A 20,884-nucleotide genomic window follows, 5' to 3' on the forward strand; every position below is an offset into this window, starting at 1 on the left:
CTGTATTGTGATTCTTCCTTTATGATTATAATTGCTAGATTATTGTGTATGATGGACCAATTGATGCCCTAATGCAAATTGATTGATAAAATTGAGTGCTCTTGGTGTTTTCATGTTTTTGAGCTATGATTTTTTATTCCATTGATTTTGATATGATTATGTGAAATAGTTTGAGGGGTTTATTCATATGAACATAACATATTAATATTATTATTGTGTGACATGTATATAATGCATGAGATGTAATAACGTGTTGTCTTGGGATTATGGAAGTGTGAATAATTGTATAAATGACAAGTTAAGTATGTGTTAAATTGTGAGATCACACATGTATATTGAGATGTTGTGTGCATTGAGTTGTGAGCTATGAGCTGTACAATCACACGACTGTAAAACCTTTTAAGGGAGATGAGTTAATGCATTATGAGTATTGTGATGGGATCCACAGTGGGAACCCAACGAGTTTAATCACTTTGAGGCGCGATGAGTTAAACTTATTTTGAGAACAATTGAGGAGTCATGTGTTTTGTACAATTCATAGATAGAGTCTGCGTGATAAAATGTTTTTTGGGTTGAACTTGAATCAGGAGGAAGAGACCATGACGAACTCTTTGAAGTGTAGGCCTTGGGGGTAAATACACTCGGTTTGAAAGTTCTTTGAAGCGTATGCTGATCCCATATGGTTGGAGTGTTCTCGTAGAACAAAATGACCCTAACTGCTCTCCCTATGATTTTACTTAGTGAGAGTGACCTAACTTACCAGTGTGTGATCTGTCTTGTCATGTACTCCTAGGCGTTCGACGAGTTTTTCACTTACATGGTATCACATTGCATATAGGATTGAGTTTTAGTATATATGTTGCATAATGCTTGTGTATTGATCAATATTGATTGGTTGAGTGATATCGTGTTTTGATTCTTGAGTATGTGAATGATGTGAAAAAATGTGAGACGTATAGTGTTGAGATGTGATGTCACGCGGTATGTGGTGAAATGACATAAGTTGTGTTTAAGTAAGCTGCATTTTATTTATATGATATGTATATCTATGTTGTTTCATTTATCTCTATTAGTTAGGAATGTGATAACTCACTCCATGTGTGTTGTTTGTGTTTGGATCCTATGATGATATCGAACTTTGTGTTCGTGAGAACAGATAGTTAGGTGGATAGCTATGGAGAACCTCATGCTAGAAGACGCTGGAACACAATGCTCTAATAGAATGTGATATTAGGACATGAGTTTCTATATTATTTGCATAATATTTTGAACATGTTATTCCATGTTATTCCACTGCTTAACTCGTTTCCTTTTGTAAAAGAATTGGATGACCTTGTTTTAGGCCAAAGATATTTTCATACCCTTATTTGATATGTTTTTAGTTTGATGATTAACGTGAATATGAACCTTTTATCCATGTGAGCTCCTTTATGTTTATTGAATAAAATCATTTTAATTAATTTCGTATTTTCATGTATGATATTATATAAATATGTATGTCGAAGTAAAGTGTGTCACATCAAACACGTTTAACACAATGCACTACAATTTAACATCTCATGTTCCTAACTTGGAACCCCACACTTTCATTTTAACACTTCGCACATAAACATTTTTCTCAAGGTGAACACTATTCAGGTTATTATATAATTTACACCTCATAACACAAATAATGTCACATCAAGTAATAACCACACACTTATTCGCAACCATATCTCATGCCCACAATTTAACATCTCACAAATTAACTAACTACAAAATATACTTAACAAATAGAAAAACATGTATTATAATAATAAAATATATCTAATTTCAAAGCTTTTAAATATATTTACATATAGCAATTATATATAACATGTCACTGTACAAATAGATGTAATATTAAATACATTTAAAATAATAATAACAACAAATGACCAACATATCATTAGACAAACATATTTAAATAATAACAATAAATAATAAAAGTATTATATATATATATATATATATATATATATATATATATATATATATAAAATCACAAATTTATATACATATATTTGTTTATATGAAAAAACATATATACGTAATATCCTAAACACAAGCCACGAAAATTCAGTAATGAGAAGTTCACCCATTAGAGAATGGAATCTATATTTATAAATCAAAATAAACTAGAGAAATCATGCATTCTAATTCACAAGAGCTTGAGCTTTTGTATTGTACCATCATCACGGAAATTAATCACAAAATTTTCTCAATTATTTCAGCCGTAAAATACAATTTGGCAGAATTTATCATTGGCAAAAAAGAGAAAATGTTATGAGCATTTTTTTAAAAATATACAATAGAGAAAAACAAAGAGTCCATTCACCTTACGGTAAACTCCTCCTTACTTAATTCAACAATTAGAAAAAGATTTAATTTTCAAGGTTTTCACTAACACAGAAACATATCAATTTTACAATAATTTTACGTTGGAACACTAATTGATCCGTCAAACGCAATCAATCTGTGATTAAAAACATAAGATCAAAATTGAATTTTATAAAATAACCAAAAGACTTATCATCTAAGATCTCTACACATGTTCATTCTAATCTTCAAGCATAAGTAACTCATTTCTTATTTCTATGTAATCACTTAAGCGTTATGCATTAGCAATTGTTAGGATTCTTAAGCAATCGAGAAAAAGAAATAGAAAATATTTTGTAAAACTGCTATAGGATTAAAAGTTGTTTTATATATTGAGAAATCTTATAACATAATTCTTATTCTTATTATTTTTTTAATTTTATATTTATTTATTACCTTTTTAAACCAAAGGAAACGGCTGTTACAGTGACTCAACTTGTAGAGAATACAAGGGACATAACAAATCTTCTTGTTGGATGATATGTCTGATTAACATGTTATCTTTGGTATGAAGTCTATTACGAAAGAGCCCCCACTCAAAGAAAGCAACCTTGATAGGCACCCTAAGGCGCCACACACAGGAAAATGGGACATTTTTTATGTGTTTGACATAAAATAACCTTACATGAAATAAAAGGTTGTTGTTATTAGCTTAACAACATTAATAGAACCTGAGCCACTTTTTTCATGTGTGCTTGCTAATCTTATCAACGATTGGAAATAAAATAACACATGTGAATTGAAATTACTCAAATTAGTGTCTCTGAATTTCTTCTTGTCCCTGCAACTCCCTATTATTGAAGCATATCATTGTACCTGTTCCCACATGTCTCTTTCCATCTTTTTCGATCTTGGTATGCTCACTAGGCACGTTGTTGCAATTTTCAATCGGAGTTCGTGTAAGGTCCCATAATCTCTTCGCAAAAGATAAATTTTATATATATTAATTAATCCGACAGGTACACTGTTATATTCTCCCTCTGATCCACCATATGATAAGATATTTGATCCATATCAATTTTTTGGTACATATAAGAAACTGCACTATAATAATAAAATACAACCTACCGTTAAAGGGTCTGTTTTCATGCAGATGTGGGGATCTCAGCAATATCTTTCTAACTATTTTTATGATTCACTCCCTTTGTTTTCTAAATCTATTACGAAGTTTCACGAAAAAATAGAAAAACGATGAGGCTCTACATTATGAAAAATGATCAATGTACACTCCATTTTTAGGGTCTACGAGTAGAAAAAGAGATAAATTAAAAAAATACAAAAAAATAGATGTAATAAGAAATGAAAGAAATAGAAAAAAAGTGAGATATAAAATGAGTGCATGATAATAATATTAACTCTTGGATTATTTTTCTTCCTATTAACAGCCCCAAGAAGGCTTGAACCCCCCACAGGCAAAATGGGACTGTAAATGAGTCGGATAAATTAATTATACTTGATTTAAATGCTACTTAGAAACAAAAAAAACTTTAATAATTATAGGGAATCTTCATTGACTTTCATTGAAAAAGTTTGAGAGGCTAAAGCATCGTGTCAGAGTACTTACTACACACACGACTAACTTAAATTCAACTTTATTCCACTCTTAGTCATTCTATTATTATTGGTAATTTGCCATTTCGGTTCAATTTTTTTTTTCATGGATTATTGTTTTAACTTAATCATACAATTTTAGTTTAACTTGATATATAATATTTCATAAAAATGTTAAGGTGGCATTCTATATATTCATCTAATACTTTATTGTAATACTATGTCAATAGTACATATTAAATATTAATAGATAGATTGAAATTGTATGATATATTTATATATGGTATCTAAAGGAAGTTTGAAGCTTTGTTAATTGTAAGATCTCCAAATTTTCATTTGTTAATAACTGTGGATGGTTTGAAGTTTTTATTTAAAGGTAAAATAATAAATTATTGAGAAAATTATTTTATTTAGTTAATTTTGTAAATATTATTTTATATATATTATTAGTCAAGAGTTCATATATATATATATATATATATATATTATTTTAAAATAATATTTTATGTAATTTATACAAATTATGTAAATTTAAAATAATATTTAAATAATCCTAAAATTAAAAATTAAAAATTTAATTCTTTTTATAATTAAAATAAAAACCTGTATTATTTATGTATAACAAAAAATTTACATAATTTTTATATATTACATAAAATAATTTATATATTAATTTATGTAATTTTCTTCATTTATATAATTGGTATTAAAAAAATTTATTTACTAAATAATTTTCTTATAATTAAAATGAAGATATTAACTTGTAAGTTTTCTAAAAAAAATAAATTTTGAAATTTTATTAATTTATATAATTAGAATAAAAATAATTTACATGTTAAAATAAACTTATGTAATTTGTTTAATTTATATATTAATTGATGCAACTATATTGATTTATATAATTAGAGTAAAAATAATCTATATATATATATTAAGATCAATTTATATATTAATTTATGAAATTTAATTATAAATTGACAAAATTAAAATAAAAATGTAAACTATTCAAAATAAAATATATAAAATGGTATAAAATAAAATTAAAAATATTTATCTATTAAATATTTTTTTAATTTATAATAAATCTTAACTAATGATACATATAAAATAATTTTTATAAAATTAATTAAATAAAATAAATCACTTAGTGGTTTATTATCTTATATTTAAATAAAAAATTATGAGTTCAATTTTTATTAATTTTTTTATTTTTTGTTTTATTTAATAATTTGTCACATAAACTTGTAAACCGCCTACATAAACATTAATTTAAAAAAATTATTTTTCATTCTAACCATTAATTTTCTTGAAATCATCTTAACCATTGTTGAACCATAAAATCCAAAGAGGTGTAGTAGATTTGGGAATAACTTTGCCTTTAAATAATGGGTTTTCCCTTTCAGGTTGCTGCGTCTGCGTAAAGTAGTGTTTTAAAAATTGGATGTTTGAGTGTAACATGTATATGTGACGATAACATAATTCTTAGCCATAATTTTAAATTTTAAATTTTAAATTTTAAATATTTACAAAACTATTGTGGTAAAGATGTTTTATTTATATACAAATATTTTTCTACAAAACATATACAAATATAAAAATTATATAATCTAAATAGATCCGCACAAAACATGGATTGAAAATCTAGTTAAAATAATAAGATAGTATTAACTTTGCAAAACAAAATAAAAAAAATAAATTTATAAATAAAATCAATTTGGATAGGTGTTATTATGTATTTGCAAAGTTTTAGGAATAATATTTAACATACTTTTTTAAATATATTTTTTTATTGATTAAAATATGTTAAAAATAATTAAATATGATATGAAACTTATCAAATTTTATTATTTTTAATAAATTTTGATTAATAATAAAAAAAATATATTAAAAAAATTAGTTACTAACACATCTCCACCATTTATCTGTATATATATATATATATATATATATAAGCAGTGGCAGCACCAACCATGAGTTAGTACTATCTAACATGAATTTAGCTGATTAACCATTTTCCATAATCAGTAACCATCGTGTCCTAAACAAACTGTCACACTCTCCCCTCTCTCTCTCTTCTCTTCTATGTTATGTTTCTACTTTCAATGCACCGAGTCCCTCGTCATTCTCACTAGTAGCCAGACAAAACCCAAAACCACACGCAATAACAAAAAAACAACATGCGGTGTTGCATTCCGACGTTGTTGCTCGTAACCACCGTACTATTGTCGGCGGTGCACGGAGTTTTCCTCCCTCTGGAGCGGAGCATTCCTCCGACGGGCCACCGCGTGGAGGTGGCGGCGCTGAAAGCCCGCGACAGGGCCCGCCACGCCCGCATGTTGCGCGGCGTCGCCGGCGGCGTCGTCGACTTCTCCGTCCAAGGCACCTCCGATCCAAACTCCGTTGGGTACGTACGGGTAATCCATTAAAGTTTTTTTTTAAAATGCATTTATTGTATGTGTGACAAAATTACATTTTTATACTTTGGTGCTAAGTTTTATTTAATTTAGTTTTTGATTGATCAGGTGAGAGTGTTATTTTAATATTTATAGAATATGTTATTAATATGGTGGTGGTGATGCTGGTTTTCAATTTTCATGTTCAGATTGTATTATACGAAAGTGAAGATGGGAACTCCTCCTAAGGAGTTTAACGTTCAGATTGATACGGGAAGTGACATATTGTGGGTGAATTGCAATACTTGCAGTAATTGCCCTCAGTCTAGTCAACTAGGGGTGAGGAGTTTTTAATTTGAATTTGATCTTGATTTTGGTGCTTAATGTGTTCAGCTTCTTGTTATCATGCATACTTGTGGTGCCTTAATGGGGAGTGAGGTTTTTGATTTGGAGATTGATGTGTTGAGATTTATGTTGGTTGTGTTTTGTGGTGTGCAGATTGAGCTTAATTTCTTTGACACGGTTGGCTCATCCACAGCAGCGTTGATTCCCTGCTCGGACCCAATATGCACTTCCAGGGTCCAGGGTGCTGCTGCTGAATGCTCTCCGAGGGTTAATCAGTGCAGCTACACCTTTCAGTATGGAGATGGGAGTGGGACATCGGGTTATTATGTTTCGGATGCAATGTATTTTAGCTTGATCATGGGGCAGCCTCCGGCAGTAAACTCTTCGGCTACCATTGTTTTTGGGTGAGTTGCTATGCTTATTTGTTATTGTGAATAAAGGTGTGTGCAATCAATGGAAGGTTGGGAACACATGAAGAGTAGAACTGAATGGGAGAGTTGGATGAGTTTGAGTTTTTGGAGGGAAATGTGGGATATGCTTGGTAGGAGTGAAAATTAGAGGGAATGGGAGGGAGGAGGGGATTAAAGTGACAATGTAAGATTTGCCAATACTCAATAGGTTGATGAATGATTTGTTAATAAAAAAGGGGAAAAAAGGTTAATAGATAGGGGTTGCTTATTTTGATGTTGTTTACTCTTTTGTGCATGCTCTCATCTGGTAGTTTTCTGCATATAGTCCCAGGTTTATGCTAATAATTAGTATGATTTTTTCCATTTTGGTTTTAAATGAGACTGTTTTGGATGATTGTATTGGTAACAGGTGTAGCATCAGTCAGTCTGGAGATTTGACTAAGACAGATAAAGCAGTTGATGGGATTTTTGGGTTTGGCCCTGGTCCTCTATCTGTTGTATCACAATTGTCATCTCGAGGAATAACACCCAAAGTTTTCTCTCATTGCTTAAAGGGAGATGGCGATGGAGGAGGTGTTCTAGTTCTTGGTGAGATTTTGGAGCCAAGTATTGTTTATAGTCCTCTTGTACCATCACAGTATGTTCTCTTCTTCACGTCTTTTCTCATTTTCTCTCCCCAATTAGTTGATCATTTTCCCCTAATATTTTATAACATTGTTGTAAAAGGAATGTACAAGGCATTTCTGAAAGAAATTGATTTAGGTATTTGTGTTATTGTCAATTGCCAAAATTTATCACTCGTGTACTAATTATGAAAATTTACTAGTATGGATGACAGGAAATTAATAATCTCTCAGCTTACACAAACTTATGATCTTTGTTTGGTGCAATGTGCCAATGTTTGGTAGGTCGAAATTATGTCATTTTTAAACCTCAATTGCTAATTTCTGCTGGGTGAGTTTTATTTTATTGTATTTAGCCTACAATCTTGATTTAGGCTAGTATTCTTATTATAAAGTAGTGATCTTGGAAGATCTTAACATATTTGGTTCATGCCTCTCATGGAGAAGAACCTCTTTTTGGTTTCTCAAGATGATATAGTCTTGAAGGGATCTAGCACACCCTCTTTTATCAAAACCCCTTTGGCTTCTTTTGCACTTTCACTTACACAAACACAATTATATCACATTCAAATGCCACACTCTTGGTGATTATGCTTGAATCAACCTGGTGGTGGAAACCATTTTAAAATTTATTTTCAAGAGGCAAATATCTTAAAATGAATATGATTGAAAATATAAAATGCATTGTTTTAATTTAATGGAACTAGTTTTAATATATTTTAATGGCAAAAAAAATTCAAACGGATAGGAAAATAGGTGACAAAATGGGTTGTGAGATGAATCCTCAATTGTAATGTATATAGATATAGTCATAGATGTAGATAATATAGATAATAATAAAATATTTCTTATTATTTTTTTCAAAATTGCTATTTTTATTTCATATATATATGGGAGGGGATCTACTTACTCTAGGGAGTAAGTCTAAAGAGTTATTTTTAATCTGAACCATTGATTTTATTTTATATTAACAGCTTAGATTAAATTTAAAATGTCACTCATAATGAAGCAATGTGACCTTTTCCACTTCTGAAATAGAAGTGGACCTTTGCCTTCCCGTTGGTGGTAGACCTTTCATCTTCTCATCCCGTAACAATTCTCCATACTGAAATAGAAGTACCAATTCTCTATAACTGGAAAGCCCTTCAAGCTTTGCAATGGTGATAGGTACAATCCCTACATACTGTACCAGAAAGTGTAACTTGTGTTCAGTTCTGTCTGATGCGAACAGTCCCTCTCATACCTTTTGTGTTGTGTTATTTTTGACACGAACAAACCAACTGTACCTGTCACTGTTAATATCACCCAGTTCACTACACTGCCGTCACCACCCCAATTGAAAACACCGCCACCTAGTCTGCTAAGAATATGGAGCCACAAGCCAAATTGCCGTCATCCATAGCCAGCCTTTTTCATGCTTTGTTCTAATAAATGTTTTGTAGCCATATTTTGTAGTTAGTAGTTATACAATAGTTAACTGATTGAAAAGCCCCTAAGTTATGGCTAATTAGACTATTAGAGTGTATATTCTGACAATAGACTCGGTGGAAGTAAGGTTGTTGCTGGTTTTAGTTTGTGATTTTGGAAAAGGTTGTTGCCCCAAAGTTTGTGATTTTACGTGTTGATGACTTTTATGCAGTTTTGTGGTTCTGGTTTCGATGTATGTCGGGTATTTTTATGTGTGGATATATGCAGTTTTGTAGAAGTGATATCAGGTTTTGAGTGGTATTAGTGCTTGTGCGGAAGAGATTTGGTGTTTTATGCTTTTTGGGCTTTACAAATTGTGTCCCTGAATTTTGTTAGTATGAAGCTTGTTAGTGCTTAGATGTGATATTCCTTTTGGGAAGCTTGTTAGTGCTTATGAGAGTAGTTCTTATTTTATCATAAGCTATTCTCAATTTGAGAGTCCAAGTTTATAATTACCACGCGTTTCTACGATACAATTAAATGTTGGAAATATGTTGAGTGGAAGTAGAGAATGGAAGCAATCAAGCTTTTTCATTAATTATAATGTTTCCATCACACAGGAAGTATGAGAGCAAACTGAAGTTGTACAAACTAGTAACTTCACAGAAGGGAATAAGACCTGTCAGTTAGCACATAGTAAACTACCCCTTTACAGATCCAATTCCTCGTCCCCTTGCACACTGTCACTCCCCCTAGCTGCAGAAAATACATATAGGCCTCTCAACGTTTTCCTCACATGGTCATATACAAAAACCAGTAACATAGCTACAACTGCCACTCTTGACTCGAAGATAGTTCTGAATACTGCACAAAGCTCCTCTACAGAAATTTATCCCTTTGGCATTTTGATACTTGTCCTCCACTCTGAGATTCTGTTATAATTACTTCAAATTAACACAAAACAGAACAAGTTAAAAGACATCGTTCCACATTTTGAATTCCTGTAGATTCCTACATAACGTTGTCTGCTGCCTCCTTTTTTGATATTTTCATTTTTAGTGTCATGCCTGGAACCAACTTAGCACTTTTACCCTCTGATATTTGAATGCCTTCACAGGTTTACATCTTTCTTCCTAACAAACTTCCAACATAGACCATAGTGACATAAGATACTCTATTTTTGTTTCAGGGAAAATTCTAGGGTGGACCACCTTCATGGGTGGTGCAATATGCACCATTATTAACAGCCATCAGATTAACCTAAGGTGCAAGATCTTATTATACACCTCTATCAAATCTTCCCCCCTTTACTGTTTCTCTCCCTCTACCTCTTACGGCAACCCTCCATCTCCTTCGGCCACTCTTCACCGACCCTCCACCAGTTCAGGACACCCACCATCGCCTCCAAATCTAAATGATCCACCATTACTATGAACCACCATGAACTAACCCAAACTGGAAGATGGAGCACCAAGAACTAACCCGTGGTGGCAAGGAAAGGGGGGAAAAAAAAACTTAAAACGCTGCCGCTGATAATCAGAGGTTCGCTGGAAAACTACAGGGAGGAAGGGAGAGATCTGGTGTGAAGCATTAGCCTTGTTTCAGTGCCAAACTCAGATGATTTGTCCAGTCATAAAGAGACGAAGAAAAATTGCTTCTCTTTGCTTTGAGAAATTTCAAACTGTGAACTTCTATCATCTCCATAACAATTCCCATTAATTCTACAATTCTAATACACTTTGTTGCACCATCATCAAACAAAATTTGAAGATCATAAAACATAAAATGAACCAAAATTCGATTTCATATACAAAAAATTGACATTTGATAGCCCCTTTCTCCCTACACCGCCCCTCCAATGCTATTATGCTCTACCTCGCTCCTATCTGTTCCACAATCGAATTTTGATTTCGCAAAGGAGTTGAATCCAAAAGCTTCGATTCTCGATTGCTGAGAAATTAAGCCCAAGAATAATTATTTCTTGGTTTTGTTTATCTCTGGTTGTGGGACTAAAAGTTTTGATCTGTTTGGGAATGGAAGATCAAAGAAAGGACAAGGATTTGCAAATGGTGATTTGGATGAGCATGCAGCGCATGACACCAGAGCCAAAGCGCAACAAGCCATTTAAGAAGAGGGAGGCACACACATTTCAGAGAAAATGGGAAGAGGAACACTCAAATGAACAAGCTGTTGTGTTTTCCGCATACAGGGAAAGAATGAGATTTGTCACGTGATGTATGTTTAGTGAATTAATCTAAGTCATTAATATAAAATAAAACCTATCTATCTATCTATCTATCTATATATATATATATAGTATGATCTGATAGTTTGGGGAGGTAAGCTTTTGTATTAGATAAATAATCATGTTCTTAAAATGCTTGTTATGCTTCTTTTTTTTTCTGTCAAATAATTTGCAATTCTTTATGTATTTGACTTGTTGATCAGGCCTCATTACAACTTGAATCTTCAGAGTATTGCTGTCAATGGACAACTTCTCCCAATTAATCCAGCTGTATTTTCTATATCTAACAACCGAGGAGGGACTATAGTTGACTGTGGTACAACATTGGCATATCTTATTCAAGAAGCTTATGATCCTCTTGTCACTGCTGTAAGTTTTCTTGTACCTCGCCCAAAATCTTGAAACACTGTACTGTGTTGGGTGCATTATTCTCCCTTTCCTTTTCCATGATGAGAATTTGTAATTAGCCAGTAAATAATGAGGATATTTTTCTTACTCTGTTGCTTTCATGTCTTATTTTGAACAATTCATTGATCTAATTGATAATTGCTTCATATTGAAAATCTAGAAGTGATTTAATGGGAGGCTTGCATGCTTTAAGATACTCCAGCCATTGAACACCTTATTGAGGTTTACATCCTTTTTTATATTGTTAGTGTTATTATTGTTAAGAGGGGGTTTGGAAAGGAGGAAAATAATGTCTTCCTTTTGTTTACTTGTCTTGCATTTTAAGAAACGGTTTTGACTTTACCTATAGCATATACTGATGTTGAAATTTTAAATGAATGTCTAGATAAATACTGCCGTGTCACAATCTGCCAGGCAAACAAATTCAAAAGGAAACCAGTGTTATCTGGTCTCAACCAGGTTATTACATATACAATAGTTGTTGAGAAGATTTTTGAATGGTTTTTCCTCATAAAGTTTTCCTATTAGGATTTCTCAATGACACATAAGAATTTATGTTTTACAGTATAGGTGACATTTTTCCTTCGGTAAGTTTAAACTTTGAGGGTGGAGCATCAATGGTTTTAAAACCAGAGCAGTACCTTATGCATAACGGTTACCTTGTAAGTAGGTCTATTATGTCATATTCTTGCATAAGGAAGTTATGGTTTGAAATTGTATGTTGCTGATATGCTGAGCTGCCATTTGCTTAAACAGGATGGTGCTGAAATGTGGTGCATCGGTTTCCAGAAATTTCAGGAGGGAGCCTCAATTTTAGGAGGTTAGATGCTGGACATTTTTTAACAGACTAAAATCTGCAGACTGTATCATAACTCTTGTGATTATGAAATGGGACACTTCAATTAAGAGAGAAAAAAATGTCTTAATTGTGTCTTTTGTATTTGTGGTAAACAGCTAGTGTGCGATCATTCCATTGAGAACTTATGGTTTGTTGCTTCTACACAATTTCACATAACCCTTTGTTGTTACATGGTAGAACTGCAAATGGAAATACACCTGGTTGAGTGTTACAAAAAAATCTTGAAAAATAATAGTTGATTTTCAGATTTCAGCAAACATTCTGATGGAACTTTAAAATGTGATCCAAAAAAGGGTAGTTTGTCTCATTTTCATTATTCAAATAGTAAATAAAGCTGTTATGGTAAAAAAAAAAATTTATTTTACTTGAAAACATCATCAATAAGTATGCTAATCATAAATTGGCCTATCCGTTTTCTGTAAATTATGCATCAAATGTATCAGATCAGCAAGTGATATACTACTATGATGTTGAGATTAATCAAAATTGTTTCTAACCTATTTTTGCAGATCTTGTCCTAAAAGATAAGATAGTTGTGTATGACATAGCTCAACAACGAATTGGATGGGCTAACTATGACTGTAAGTTCACCAGAGACTTTTCATTCCTGAAAAGAGTATATATGATTATTTACTGTGTCTTAAATCTTCAATTGCTGCTAGGTTCTTTGTCTGTAAATGTTTCGGTGACTACAAGTAAGGACGAGTACATCAATGCGGGGCAGCTTCATGTCAGCAGCTCCGAAATACACATTCTTTCTAAGTTACTACCTGTAAGCTTTGTGGCTCTCTCTATGTACATAATGTTGGTATGAAAATTTTTATGTGAAGTGTTGGGAATCAAAGTCATCAGTCAAGATAATGTAAAAATAAGTTTTCAACATTAATCATGGGAAGAAAGATCAAGTGAGAAGACAAAGATTTATGTTCCAAGTAGCTTGGAAGAAATGCAGATTTGGATAGAAGCTTTGACAATTGGAGATTTCGATGAAAGGTTGAGAAGGGAAAATTTTGACAAAATTCTGATAAGTGGAAATTTCGATGGAAGTTCAAAGAATGATTAGTTGAAATATCATGATTGTAAGTACCCAATTTTTGACTGGGTAAAAAGGGGATGATAAACAAAAGTTGATTAAAAAAACTAGTTATTATTAAAATTTCTGAAGTTTGAATAATTTTTTATATTATGAACCTTTATTTTTGTTTGACAACTTATATTCAAAATGAACCTCAAGTGTATTTCTTGGGACTTGGTTCTATTTCTGAACTTCTAAAATACATTTTTTAGTATTTTCTTTTCCGTTTCTACTTGTCTCATTCCTTGCTCTTCACTATGCAACATTTACATGGCTTCTTGTTCTTATTGGCCTCACCAATTTTGTGCAACGAGTTTGTGTGTCATTAAAAGAAAAGAAGAAAAAAAATAAAGTTACAGTATTTTCCCTTTATCCCCCTCAGAAAAGGCTCATTGCTGTAAAACACAAACAGGATAAAGATAAAAAAAAAATGAGTAGAATAATAAAGGCTTTGCGTACATTGCTTAAGTGGACAAAGTGGGGGACTCTGCTAGTTTTTTAATTTAACTTAAAATAAAGGAATAGAGCCTCCATGAAAACTCAACCACCTTCAGGAACATATCTCCATGAAGGAAATTCCTTTAGAAGGAAAAAAAAAATCTTATTGCCATTCCATAAAATTTTGAAGGAGGAGGATGATGTGCAGTTCAGGATCAAATTAACAAAGCCAACAGGCATGGATAGTTCTTGTAAGTTGTAAATAGTCTCTCTGATAAAACTCCAGTAAAAGGTAGTCATAACCTATCTCAAGGTCTATTTTACCGTTTGTTTAAGCTTTTTTATTCATCATATGCACTATGATTATATTATCATAAATATATACCCCAGAGGAAAACTAGTTTGGTAAGGGAAAATGCACCCTGAATAAAGGATCAATGTAATTAATAATGACCTTAATGGTACACTTAAAAATAACATTGCATGGGGAGATTGGAAAAATTTGGAGATGAATTTTGGATGATTTAGAGTTGCCATTAAGGATGAATCCTGGCACAACATTAAAGTTGTTGTTCGGTGATTAAAGTTTTTTTCTTTTGTATTTATGTCTCTGATGAATTCGGTCTTAGCTAGATTTCTGAAAGAAGAGGATTTCCTCACAAAGTAAGATCTCATCAAATTCCTTTTATGCTTAACCACAAGATCATCAAACAGGTTATTGGCATATGAGGGAGAAAATTGAATGCCTTGCAATCTGGGCAAGATGATTCTCTTTTGTTGGAAGTGTTGCCTACATTAACTACTTGTCACAATTTCTAATAAAACACAACGTCGAACTGTAATATTTTGTGAAATATAGTGTGCACAATGATGCATTTATCTAAACTTCACATTATGTTTGATTAGAGAGAAAGATGAAGGAAGAAAAAAAATAAGAGAGAAAATTGGTTAAAAGATAAAAAGAAAAAGAAAGAAAAATTAACCTTAATAAATATTTTTTTTCTTTTCAATTTAATTTTTTTTCATATTTAAATATAATGTATCAATTGCAAAAGGATAGCGTAATTAGAAGGGGGAATAGAGATGGGACCAACAAAATTTGACACAAATACACAATTACTAAACACATGATTAGAAATTTGATCTTCAAGTCCATTTATATAAAACAACATTATCAATTAAGAGTTGGGAGAAATTAATTCTTTAATTAGTACTTTGACATATTCATATTACCAACCCACCATTTTGCCACCCACTTACATTCCTTTTTCGAAGCCAATTTGTTATCCTTGCCAAATGGTTTGACTTGTTTGTCACTCCTAATCAAACGATGGATGTCATGCTTCCCAAATTTATTTATTTATTTTAAATCATTTTAATTTATTAAATATATAAATATAATTATTTTATTCATTAAAAATTTATCATCAACTTAATATTTTATAAAAGTTAAATAAACTTTTTAAGTAAATTATAATATTTAAGAATTAAATTTTTATAGTTAAATTATTCTGTTAATATGTATGTTACACATTTAATGAATTAACAAAATATATTATTTTTCTATGTATGTTATACATTACATAAATTAATATTATATTTTTTTCATAAAATATATTAAATTAATATTTATGTTATACATTACATAAATTAATATTATATTTTTTGTTCATATAAAATTATTAAATAAAAAATTTATTTGCCATTTTATTAATATAAAAATATTATTTTCATTTAATAAGTACAAAAATATTCATAAACATTATTAAAAATTTATAGTTATTTATCAGTTTTTTAAGAACATATTTTAATTAAGTAAAAATATAAAAAAGTTGATAGGAAAAATATTTATCATAATTTTATATTTTATGTAATAAATGAATTTTATTTTGATAAAACTATTTTTGTTATTTAAAATTAATTCTAAAATTTAAATTTTAATCTAACCGTTTATTTATCTATTTATTTTATATCCTATCATTAAATGCTCACTTATCCATACATGTAGTTAATTCTAAAAATTAATGCAAAGACGTTTCTATAGACAAAATTGTTTATCTTTAAATATTAATATAACCATTTAGTTATCTATTTATTTATATCCTATCATTAAATGCCCACTTACCCATACATGTATTTAATTATAAAAATTAATGGATAGACTTTTTTATTTACAAAATAGTTTGTCAACATAAATTTCAGTATTTAATAATTACTATTATATAAAAATAACTAAATTCAAGTCTCTCGAAATTAAATGTGAAAAATGAGAGAAGAGTATATTACTCCCTTCCCTCTATCCCATTATAATTATCATGTGTAAGAAAATAACACTTTCTAGCACACTATTTATTACAACTATAAGTTAAAATTTATTAAAAAGAGTTGATTAAATTTTTAATCCCTCAAAATTCTTTATATAACTTTTAATCCTTCGTTAATTTTCAGTCAATAATTTTAGTTCTTCTAAATTTTTTGTCTATTTTTAGTCCCTTGTGTATTTTTATTGTTCAAAACTAGTTTTTATTTTTATTTTTTATCCCTTGTTTATTTTATATTTGGGATTATTTTTTATCAATAAAAATAAATGAGGAATTAAAAATAAAAAAAAATAGAAGAACTAAAAATGATGATAAAAAATTAATGAAAGACTAAAAATTATCAAAAAAATATTCTAAGAGATAAAAAATTATAATATGAAAAAGTTAAGGTATTAAAAACTTAATTAACCCTATTAAAAACTATAAAATTATATGTAAAACTCATCAAACAAGAAATAGGACCTACACAATTTTTTAATTCAACAAATAATATATTAAAAAAGGTGTATTACAAAATGTTTAAAAATTTATCTTCACATAATTTTTTTACAATATTTTTAAAAAAAACATTTATTTTAACTTATTTTTTCATATAACTAGATTTTAAACCTGTGCATCGGTTAAGTTAAGTTATATATTTTTTATATTTATATTTAGTATCTGTATAAAATATGTACGTTAATAAAATTAATTTTTAAAATATTAGAAGCATATTAAATATAATAATATTAAATTGAGAAAGATAATTAATTATAAAGGAGATGATGTATTAAAAAAATATTAAACCTAATGAAATTCACTTTGATTTTTTATTTTTCCAATTAATAATAGTGATATAATCTTCTTAAAAAGATAGTGATGTAACACCTATATAAAATATATAAATTAAAAATATAATAAATACATATTTATAGTTATTTAAATTGTAGTGTTTATTTTGTTACTATGAATACTATGTGTTTATATACTTTAATTTTGTGTGTTTATAATTAATAACTTTTAAATGCTTTTAACAAAAAAATAATTTTTTTTATAAATATTTAATAAATCTGAGGATATTGATTTAATTATGTAATATTCTTAAAGTTTTGAATTCGTTAACAATATTGCGGCTTAAATTAAATACTCTTTGTCAATGCCATGAGTTTATTATTATTATTATTATTAAATTTTAATTTCATTACTTTCTATATTTTAAAGTTATTAATCTATAGTTGCTTAAAAAAGATATTTATTTATAAAAGATTAACATGTGATCAAAATTTTATATATTATAATTTAATTATTATACATATTCTTTATCTATAAGAAATATTATTGATATTTATTACTATTTTTAAAATATTTTTATGTGTTAGTTGTCATATGTTAATGTGATTAAATTCAAAAAGAGAAAATTATTAATTATAATAATAGTTATGCTATTAATGCATACTTTACAATTATTTTATATTCATTATAGATAATGAATATTTAACACTTCATACTCTGAATTTATAATGTAACCAAAAAAAATTCTGATTTTATAAAATAAAAATATAATACTAAAATTAAATTTTATATATGAATTCAGAAGAACTCTATTTATTATTCTTATTATTAATTTATGATTATAAAACATATATAATAATTACTATTGTTGTAGTTGATGCAATTTTCTATAAAAAAAAAAACTAAATCTAAAGTGAAGTGTAATATATATATATATATATATATATATATATATATATATATATATATCTATTATTTTTTTAAAATATTAAAATTAAATTATCTGAATATATAATAAATTTAAATTTTTCATAAAATATATTTTATTAATTAAACTGAAAAATATATTTTTTATATATAATTTATTTATTAATAAATATGCTTCGTTATTAAAGAAAATAAAATTTTATGAATTATTTAAATTTAACTAAATTTTTATTAAATTATTACTATTAATTATAATTTTTCATTAAATATATTTTGAAGTAACTGATTTTAAAATATAATAAAGATGAGAATGTGAATAAAAAGAATTAATATAATATTCATTGTTATTATTATAATATTTATATATCTATAAAATATTTAATATTTTAATAGAATAATATAATACAAATTAAATTTATTTTCATTTGAAAACTAATTATTGGTAAGAAAAAAACTAACAGTACATTATTATTTTATTACTGTATTATTGATGATTTGAGAATAAATATAATAAATTATTATTTAATTTCTATCCTTAATTATTAATTTAAAATAAAATTGTATCATAAATAGAATATTACCTAATATTAAAATGATCAAAATTAATATTTAATCATCAAAATTATATATATAAATAATATTATTGTAAATAACTTTAATTTTTCATTAAATGCATTTAGGAAGATTGAATTCAGTTAAATCTGACGGTCATTTTAAGGTTGAATAATTGATCTAACGGCTAGAAAAACTTTAAGTAAAATTTACTAAATAGTATAGATTATCGTATTTCATACTTTTTATTTTTCTTAAGTTATGAGATTAATTCAAATGCACTATTATTATAAATATTGCTAAAATTTCCCTTTATGCAACTTTTTTACAACATTTTATAAAATTATATTTTATCTTTTTCATATAATGATCTCATTTTATATTTTTAATTTTTTCTTCAATTATGAAATTAATTAAATTACATTGGTAATGCAAATATTTTTACATTATTATTTTATCATAAATTATCATATAATTGAACATTTTTTTACTTTTATAATGATTATTACTCTAAAAAAATCACATTTAAAATAATTTCTAATTGATTAGTTGTGTAAAAATATTTACATTAGCAATGTATCACAATTATATTTTTTTATTACATAAATAATTGAAATTTAAAAAAAAAATTTCTCAAAATACAAAACAACATTAAATTCTCAAAACATGTTATGTGTGTTTACTCCTTAACAAGTCCATTATTTACCAGCACTTGTGCTTCTCATAAGTTCAACTTGTATATGTGTGTGCTTTGTTGTCTTCTATTTGAGATCATTTTGTAAAACCAACAAATTTTCAATTGGAGAAGCAAATTAATTCTTCTTCCAACAATATTTCAAACCATGGGATGAGACTACATTTGATGGAAGCATGTACGTTGATAGATTTCTATTTAAAAACTAGCAACAAAAAAAAAATCAATGTTGACAACATGGAACAAAATTTTCTAGCAAATAGAAAATATAAATTTCATTATCTAATCATTTAGGCATATCATTTTAACATAATTAGTTTGCATAATATTCTTGAAGTCAAGAACTTTCCAAAATAGACTATTCTAACTATTATCCTCCTCTCAATTCTTCCATCAACAATGTCATCCACCAATGTAGTTTTTGGTGTTACCATACAAATTATAAAAACAACAAACACTTTATGTGTAATCATTACCTAACATGTACTACACAATTGTAGAAAAAATAAATAATAAGATTTTTTTTTAACCTTTAATACTTAGGATATCAGTTGAGCTTTTTAAATAGAGATGAATAGATCCCTTATTAAAAAGAACAAACAAATTGATACTATATATGTCAACCTTATAAATAATAAATAATATAATAGTTGAATTATCTTACATTAGTAACATTGATTAGTTTTATAAAAAAAAAAACCTTTAGAATCATATACATGGTATACATGTGTTGGTTGAATAGTAATTGTTTCCTATGCAAAATTCAAGAAATCATGCTTTTTGAATACAAAAGGTTAAACTGGTAGAAAGTAAATAGATTATATTGAATTATCAAAAACATAATTTTATAACTAAATTTTATATTCCTAATTATTTAAGTACCTAATATGCTTGAACCACCACGCACATAATAAAATAATTTCTTGAAATTCTTCACATTCCTCTAACTTCTCATGCTAGGTTGTCAGAATTTCATTAGAATTTGTGGCACCAAAGATGAAGAAAAGTCTCCCTTTCTTCGAGCCTTGATATTTTTCTCATAAATAAAAAAATAAAAACATAAAAAAGATGAGAGATGTAAAAGACAAAATGAAGTGAGATTATAAAAAATATTATCTTATTAGTTATAGAGATGTTAACCGAGAGTGACATTTCATTATGCAAAACTTTCAATTAAGTCATCCGTTAATAAACCAATTTAGTTATAGAGAAACTATGTCCGAAGTGAAATGCATGCTTGAGTTAATTACATTTCATTATTGAATTACTCACCTTATTAATACTTCATAACTACAACATAAATAATCTTTTTTATTTCTAAAAATGCACCTAGTTTAGGAAAAATAAATCATTAAAACACATGTGCATGCAAGTTACATGTTTAGCTTCTGTTAATTTTTTTTTTTTACAATGTTAGGGGTTTAGGGGGTCTCAATGTAACAAATGACCAAAAATTAGGAGAGGTTAG

General features: G+C 28.2%; 1 protein-coding gene across 3 annotated transcripts; it reads left to right on the top strand.

The window, feature by feature from the left end:
* The first annotated feature begins 5,922 nt into the window (after positions 1-5,922).
* Positions 5,923-13,794, top strand: LOC100820394 (aspartic proteinase 36). Of its 3 annotated transcripts, none has more exons than XM_003541390.5 (10): positions 5,923-6,352; positions 6,551-6,680; positions 6,840-7,090; positions 7,506-7,733; positions 11,575-11,740; positions 12,165-12,238; positions 12,345-12,441; positions 12,536-12,599; positions 13,148-13,219; positions 13,301-13,794. In XM_003541390.5, exons 1-10 carry the CDS (start codon positions 6,126-6,128, stop codon positions 13,450-13,452), a joined length of 1,461 nt encoding a protein of 486 aa, XP_003541438.1. In that variant the 5' UTR covers positions 5,923-6,125; the 3' UTR covers positions 13,453-13,794. The 3 variants fall into 3 exon arrangements, with proteins under 3 accessions (XP_003541438.1, XP_040864057.1, XP_025980854.1); XM_026125069.2 differs by having other exon boundaries at positions 6,221-6,362; XM_041008123.1 differs by lacking the exon at positions 6,551-6,680 and having other exon boundaries at positions 5,923-6,362.
* The last annotated feature ends 7,090 nt before the right edge of the window (positions 13,795-20,884 follow it).

This window comes from Glycine max, chromosome 13, assembly GCF_000004515.6.
Source record: "Glycine max cultivar Williams 82 chromosome 13, Glycine_max_v4.0, whole genome shotgun sequence".
NCBI lineage: Eukaryota > Viridiplantae > Streptophyta > Magnoliopsida > Fabales > Fabaceae > Glycine > Glycine max.

Coding starts and splice junctions, on each gene's coding strand:
- LOC100820394 (XM_003541390.5), top strand. CDS start 6,126: ATGCGGTGTTGCATTCCGACGTTGTTGCTCGTAACCACCGTACTATTG. Junction 7,091..7,505: donor TCGGCTACCATTGTTTTTGG/GTGAGTTGCTAT, acceptor TATTGGTAACAG/GTGTAGCATCAGTCAGTCTG. Junction 7,734..11,574: donor AGTCCTCTTGTACCATCACA/GTATGTTCTCTT, acceptor CTTGTTGATCAG/GCCTCATTACAACTTGAATC.